Source organism: Myotis davidii, unplaced genomic scaffold (assembly GCF_000327345.1).
Source record: "Myotis davidii unplaced genomic scaffold, ASM32734v1 scaffold1622, whole genome shotgun sequence".
Classification (NCBI taxonomy): Eukaryota; Metazoa; Chordata; class Mammalia; order Chiroptera; family Vespertilionidae; genus Myotis; species Myotis davidii.
In genome coordinates this window covers 609949-617044 of record NW_006293535.1, presented here as the reverse complement: position 1 = coordinate 617044, position 7096 = coordinate 609949, and the positions used below count along the sequence as shown (strand labels likewise).

The 7096-nt window shown below is 59.1% G+C and overlaps 1 protein-coding gene across 1 annotated transcript in view; it reads left to right on the top strand.

The window, feature by feature from the left end:
* The window catches only part of IREB2 (iron responsive element binding protein 2), a 33766-nt gene extending 28391 nt beyond the window's left edge, over positions 1-5375 (top strand). The window contains exons 18-23 of the mRNA XM_015566182.1: positions 858-962; positions 1051-1193; positions 2304-2451; positions 2535-2657; positions 4210-4395; positions 4977-5375. Coding sequence (XP_015421668.1) covers positions 858-962; positions 1051-1193; positions 2304-2451; positions 2535-2657; positions 4210-4395; positions 4977-5087 — 816 coding nt within the window. The 3' untranslated portion in view covers positions 5088-5375. The remainder of the gene's footprint in view (positions 1-857; positions 963-1050; positions 1194-2303; positions 2452-2534; positions 2658-4209; positions 4396-4976) is intronic.
* The last annotated feature ends 1721 nt before the right edge of the window (positions 5376-7096 follow it).

The following is a 7096-nucleotide window of genomic DNA, read 5'->3' as shown; positions in this document are numbered from 1 at the left end:
GACACACACAGCACACACACACACACCGCACACTCAGACACACACAGCATACACACACACACACAGCACACTCACACACATATAGCACACAACACACACACACAACTAGCATACACAGCACACCCACTCTTCAGCAGCGTGTGCGGATCTTTCTAAATTCTCCAGCCTCCTCTGGATTCATTAAGGTTTTGGATTTTTGTGGGCTTTTTATCCTCACCTGAGGATATGTTCATTGATTTTTAGGGGGGAGAGAGAGAGACACAATCAGTTGCCTCCCTTTCTCACCCCAACTGGGCACGGGACCGAAACCTAGGGAGGTGCCTTGACTGGGGATTGAACCTGCACCCTGTGGGTGCACGGGCTGACGCTCCAACCAGCTGAGCCACCTGGTCAGGGTGGACTCTATAGCCTTTTGTATTCAGTTTATAATAAAAATTAGCTCTGGCGGTGTTCCTGAAAATTCGGCGTGCTGAGATTATTCCTCCGAGGAATGCCATGATGGTTTATTTATTTTTTAATATATTTTTATTGATTTCAGAGAGGAAGGGGGAGGGAGATAGAAACATCAATGATAAGAGAGAATCATGGATCGGCTGCCTCACACACACCCACACTGGGGATTGAGCCTGCAACCTGGGCCTGTGCCCTGACCGGAATCAAACTCAGGACCTTCAGTCCACAGGCCGATGCTCTGCCCACTGAGCCACACTGGCCAGGGCGCCATGATGGTTTAGAATGTGCTGTGTCGCCTTTCTTCGGAAGTGGATAAGACCTTTCCGATTATCCTAACCTAAGTGCGACTTTATCCCGCGACCATTTCCATAAGCCTCGCCCTGACTCCGCGTCTCCTCCCACAGACGGGCGACAAGCGCTGGAATTCCCTGGACGCACCAGATTCCGTCTTGTTTCCGTGGGACTCCAAGTCCACGTACATCAGGTGCCCCTCGTTCTTCGACAAGCTGGTAAGCGCGGTTGTATTTTTCCTCTCTGAGGGGTGGTGGTGAAGGAACACCCCAGGGAGTTCAGCGCCTTCCCTTCCTTCACCTTTAGACCAAAGAGCCGGCCGCCCCGCGGCCCATCGAGAACGCGCACGTCCTGCTGCACCTGGGGGACGCCGTCACCACCGACCACATCTCCCCCGCGGGGAGCATCTCCCGCAGCAGTGCCGCCGCCAAGTACCTGACGAACAGAGGGTGGGTGCCGCCGCGGTCACTCCTGCCTCGGCGTGTCTGCAGGGAGCACACGCTGCCTGGCGCCCAGTGCGGGGCATGGGCACGCCGTAACGGGCCTCTCTCACCTGCCTTTGCTGAGAGCTTTGGAGGTGGAAATGGATTTCAATAGAGCCCTTGTGGTCTACACGAGAAACCGATCGGAAATGAGATTTTTCCTCCCGGTGCTACTTTGTTGGAAGGTCAGCGTGGCCCTGGTGGTGTGGCTCAGTGGGTGGAGCGTGGTCTGCCCTCCCGCATAAAGGCTGGTGGTTGGCTCCTGCCACGCCCCTGTGTGGGAGCGCAGACTGTCCACGTGCTGGGTGGGCTGTAGAGCGCGTGCCTGTTCCCGAGGCTGGGCTGGGCTTGTACCAGATCAACCACAGGTGTGTTTTTAATCCTCACTCACGGGTAAGTTTTTCATTGACTCTAGAGAGAGGACGGGAGAAACGTTGATGGGAGAGAGAAACATTGGTTGGTTGCCACGCGTATACGCCCGGCCAGAGCTCGAACCCGCGGCCTGGGTCTGCGCCCTGACTGAGAATCGAACCCGCCACCTTTCTGCGTGTGGGGCACCACTCCCGCCACCTGAGCCACACCAGCCGGGGCAAGACAGGTCTTACCCCGCCACGGGACCCCACGTCGGGTATGAGGACACGGGGTGGAGACGTGTGTGATGACAGCATAGAGAGGCGGTCGGCACAGCCTGGCTGCAGAAAACCTGCCCTGGAGTTCGAGGGGACAGAAAGACGTTAAGGGAGCGCGATGACGGGGTGAATTTATGAGGCACATGTGGACCCTGATTTGAACACACCGTCAGAAAGGCCTGGAGACAGTCAGGGACCATCGACTGTTAACTGGCTACGCGACAGTGAGGAATCGTGGCTGCTTTTGTTGTCTTTTTTTTTTTTTCTATTTTGTTATTGATCTTTTTAAGGGTCCACATCTCCTAGAGAAAGGACCTGGAGTGTGTACAGTTCAGACACGCCGAGTTCCGTGGGCATTCGCTGTTCCCTTTTCCCTGCTTTCATGGATGCTGGAATTTTCTGTATAAAGTGCTTTCGAGTAAGTTTCCGATGCATGGCTTTCTTGCAGCCTTACCCCTCGAGAATTCAACTCCTACGGCGCCCGGAGAGGCAACGACGCTGTGATGACCAGAGGCACCTTTGCAAACATCAAGCTTTTGAATAAGTTTATTGGAAAACCAGCCCCCAAAACCATTCACTTCCCGTCGGGACAGACGGTGAGGACGCGTGCGAAGCATTCAGACCCGTGCCGACGGAGTCAGGCCTCGTGTGAAGGGTCCTTGTCTGTTTTCTCCCGCAGCTGGACGTGTTCGAGGCCGCGGAGCTGTACCAGAAGGAGGGCATCCCACTGATCATCGTGGCCGGAAAGAAGTACGGCTCCGGGAGCTCCAGGGACTGGGCGGCCAAGGGGCCGTATCTGCTGGTACCGAGCCTTCCGTTTCACCCTTACGCCTCCGGGTTAGCTGTTCCCCTCAGCGTCCTGTCAGGGTTATCTTACTCGTTTGGACTCTGGCTTGTCCTGATCTTACGTGCGGGGTTTTGAACTGCTCTCCTGGGAGCTAGTTGCCTTAATACCCTGAGTCTGAGCCTGCACCACCTTTTCTCATTTGAGGAAACCGGTGATCACATGTCCCCACTGGTGGCGCTGTGTGCTGGGCTCCCGGGAGGTGCACACTCAGAGGTGTGGGCCCAGTTTTACTGTTTCCCCAGGCAGCACTGACGGTGCCCGGGGCTCCGTCTCCTGCAGCTGCTCCTCGGGGGGCAGCAGCCAAGGGCGGGCGAGCACAGTCCCGTGGCTTGCGTGACGCGTGTCCCCCGCCAGCTCAGACGTCAGGCGCGAGCGGGTCCCTGCAGGTGTGGTGGGGGCTGGTCACGCCACTCGCGCCCTCATGTGCGTGAGGCTCCGGTCTTCTCAGTCCTAACGCCCTGAATGGACGCAGCCTGGGGCTGTGGGCGCATGCAGCTTCTCTTTCTGAGGTTTTACAAGGACTGTGAACACTGATGATCGGTGTAGCCTTTCTTCTGGAATTTCCTTAGTCTTTGGTTTACGTTCTGGGCCTCAGGCGGTCCTGATGTCGGTTCGGTTGGACACTAACGCAGACGGCATGGCTGGGCTGGGCTCCGCAGCGTGGCAATGGGGTGGCAGAAGCTGCGTGTCTCTGAGCCGTTCAGGGGGACACCCTTTGGGACACGGCTCAGCATCGCCCTTGCTCCAGAGGGGTCTCCCGCCTGCGCTGGGCCGGGTCCTCGTCTCAGACCCACAGACGGGGGTGCCCTCCAGGGGCCGCAGACCCGTCTCGGGGCTAAACCGGTGCAGGCCCAGGTCTGCACACACACGGATCACCGTGTGTCTGTGGTAAACTCCTGGGGGTGACGGTGAGGAAGGTGTGACGGGGGATGTGTGAGAAGGCCCCTGAGGGGCAGTGATTGTAAAAGTGGAGGAGCCCGGTCTGGAGCTGCCCCGCCTGCTTTCTCCAGAGAGAACCCCTCCCCTCCCGGAGCAGGACTGGCCGCACAGCTGCCTGCTGCTCCGACAGCACCAGCCTGGCCGAGCCCCGCCTGTGTCCGTGCCTTGTTGTCTGTGGGTGGACCGGGCCTTCCTGGTCCCGCCGTCATGGTTATCACTGCTCTCAGCGTTGTCTGGTCGGGCCGTTACCGCGTCCTCCCCTGCACGGCATAGCGTTCACTCGGCTGCTCCCTCTGTTCCCTGGTCATAGTGGCATCTCCGGGGGGAGTGCAAGCACATGCGGGAGCCTCAGGGACGGACAGACAGAAGCCCCCTGGGCCCAGGCCCCCCCGAGAGGGGCAGGGGCACAGACCCGCCTGTGACAGGCTCTGATGCTCGATGCATCGCCCTTCGCGTGGCCGGGGCGCTGGCCGGCTTTACGGAAAGGCCGGAAGCGGATGTTTCTCCTTTAAGACGTGCAGTGAAGGGGCTTCCAGAGGAGGGGAGGAAACGAGTGTGTGTGTTGCAGGGCGTGCGGGCCGTGCTGGCGGAAAGTTACGAGAAGATCCACAAGGCCCACCTGGTGGGCATCGGCATCGCCCCCCTGCAGTTCCTGCCCGGGGAGAACGCCGAGAGCCTGGGCCTGACCGGCCGGGAGACCTTCTCGCTGGCCTTCCCGGAAGAGCTGTCTCCGGGCGTCACGCTGACCATGAAGGTACCCCTCACCGGGCGTAGGTTTCGCGCCGTGTGCGGGGAGACGCCGCGCGGGAGGCCCTGCCGTCCCAGGGGCTTGCTCTGGCGTCGGGTGGGAGCGTGAGCCGGGCAGGGGGCTGGGCGGCCTTGCAGGGGTGAGATCTCCAAGGGAAGGCGGGCAGCAGGGCACGCGGCCCCGGAGGAGGGAGAGGAGGGGGAGGGGCGTGCGCACGGGCGGCCGCCTTTCCTGCTCGGCTCTGTCCCAACCGCATGTTCATCGGCCGAGGGGCTGCCCCGCAGGAAGGCAGAGCCGAACGTCGGGTTAGAGCCACAGGCGTTCAGGAAGAGGAGAGGGGGCAGGTGTCTGAGCGGTGATGCTCGATGTGAATGGACGTGAGTAGCGGGTGCAGCCAGTCAGAGTCCACGGGACGGGGTTCACGTTCTAGGTGAGATCATGTGACCCTTCACTTCAGAGTCAGGGATGACGAGGTCTCCTTAGCTGCGAGGCCCGGGGTGGCCGGAAGTGTGGGGGAGCAGTCCTTGCGTAGGACAGCGGTCGTGGCCACTCAGGGACACTCACGCGATGTTTCTGTGTGTTGGCAGACGAGCACTGGGAAAGCGTTCCGCGTGATCGCGTCGTTTGAGAACGACGTGGAGATAACCCTGTACCAGCATGGAGGGCTGTTGAACTTTGTGGCACGGAAATTCTCATAGTGCCCCCGCCACGGGCCCCTTTCCGGACTGGTCACTGCGGGCCACGCCCCTGGTGCGGACCGGGCCCCACGTGGCCCTGCAGACCCCACGCTCCCTCTCACCGCGGGGGGTTCGGCTCCAAATCACGTCGCGGCAGAATGAACTCTTCCCGATTTTAATCCTACACGAATGGTGCTATTAACATTGCTCTCAGCGTGAGTGTGTGGTGGACGAGAGGTAAGTGTGAGGCCTGCCACCGACTGTAAATAAAGGCGGGACTTGGCTTGTGCTGGAGCTGTCGTGTGCGGAGCTTCCTGAGGGGTCTGTCCAGTTGGCATCGTGAGAGCTGCGTGCGCTGTTGTTGGTGTGAGGGCAGGAGGGCGACACGTCAGAGGCCCCATGAGACTCTCGCCTGGGGGTTGGATCTGATGGACTCCAGGTGGACGAGTTCCTCCTCGGACGGTGCTGGGGGAGCGGCTGGCTTCGTGGAGACACGGGCCAGGTACCCTCAGCCTCACACCACCTGCAAGGGGAGGACCTGCCCACATGGCCCTTCACACCACCTGCAAGAGGAGGACCTGCCCGCATGGCCCGTCCAGCTCCGCTTGTCCCTCCCCCGCGAGGCTGAACGGGCCGGGACACCCTGAGCGTGGCCCCGCCACGTGCCAGCGACGAGGGGGCGTGTGCAGCCCTGACGTCAGGCGCTCGCGGCCGAGCCTCTGGGAGGACGGGGCCGGCCCATCTGAGGGGGGGAGGGGTTTGCTCACCTGACATGGTGCTGTCACCCCCCTGGCACCCGATGGCTAGGGACCGCCAACCAGAATGTGGGTACTCAGCCCGAGGCATCATCAGTATTGGCTGTTTCTTAATGACTTTGGTCAATGTCCTGTCATTTTGAATCCGTGTTTTACTTGGTTCGGATGGTCTGTGGGTGGTGTCACTATTTCTGTTGTAACCAAAGCTGACCCTCAGGCTAGAACACCGAGTTCTCTCCGGACGTGTCTGCTCCCTGCTCCCACCTCGAGTGCTATCTCCAAGAAGCGGGGCAGCTTTTAAGAAAAAATTTGGATAATGAATTTCAGAAAGTCCTACGCCCCTTTTTAAATCAAGAAATTAACGTACATGGCAGATTTTCTCACATACGGTCTTCAGTGCGACCCGAGTCAGTTGCTGCACTCGAGCATCAGTTCACACGGCACAGGAAGAGGGTTCCTGACTCAAATGCTGGAGCTCACCCAGTGGGTGAGGACCACTGAGGCCTCTGCACACAGTCAGTCCTGCCGTCTCCTCCCCGTCCTGCAGACACGTGCTCAGACAGTTAGCCGGGCTGGCGCTTGACAGTTCCTCTATTTAAAAATGTTACGTGGTACTTGCAGATCCAATGGTGTTCTTGATTATTTTATTGTGTGTTTGTCCATGCATGCGTGTTCCTCATTTACATGAAGGTGTGAGTTAGGGATGGAGACACTCCCGGTTGAATGTTGAAATGCCTGTGATAGGATCTGAAGAAATGGTCATTCCGGATTGGGCTGGGGCGGGCATCAGTGTCAGCTTTAAGGGTGTTAGAATGTATCGCCCGTGGCAGAGGCCTGGGTGTCGGCATGAACAGCTGGCCCAGGAGATGCAGACCATAAAGCGAGCTGTGAATGAAGCACTGAAGTTCCCATCGGCCTCGCCGAGCAGTAGTACAAGCAAACCTCGTGTTTCAGGGACAGAATCGAGGCCTCTTAACCTCTCGCCTGCACACAGTGAACCCGAAAGCTGGATGCGCATGGTTCTCGGTCGGGGAGGGAACCGCTGTCTCCCAGTGTGTCCCTTACAGCTGCCTCCAGCCCAACGCTGTGTTCGCAGAAACACGGCCTCGCTGGGTCTTGTTTGGCTTCCCTCTGTTAGCTCTGTCTGGGCCGTGACGTGTAAAAATGCTGTGGAGAGGACACGTGGTTCCATAGGAGACGGAAGTCCGTGCTGGGAGTCAGAGCACATGACGCTGCACAGCGTTGCCCATTCCATGCCTTGGGGTCGTGTGACTC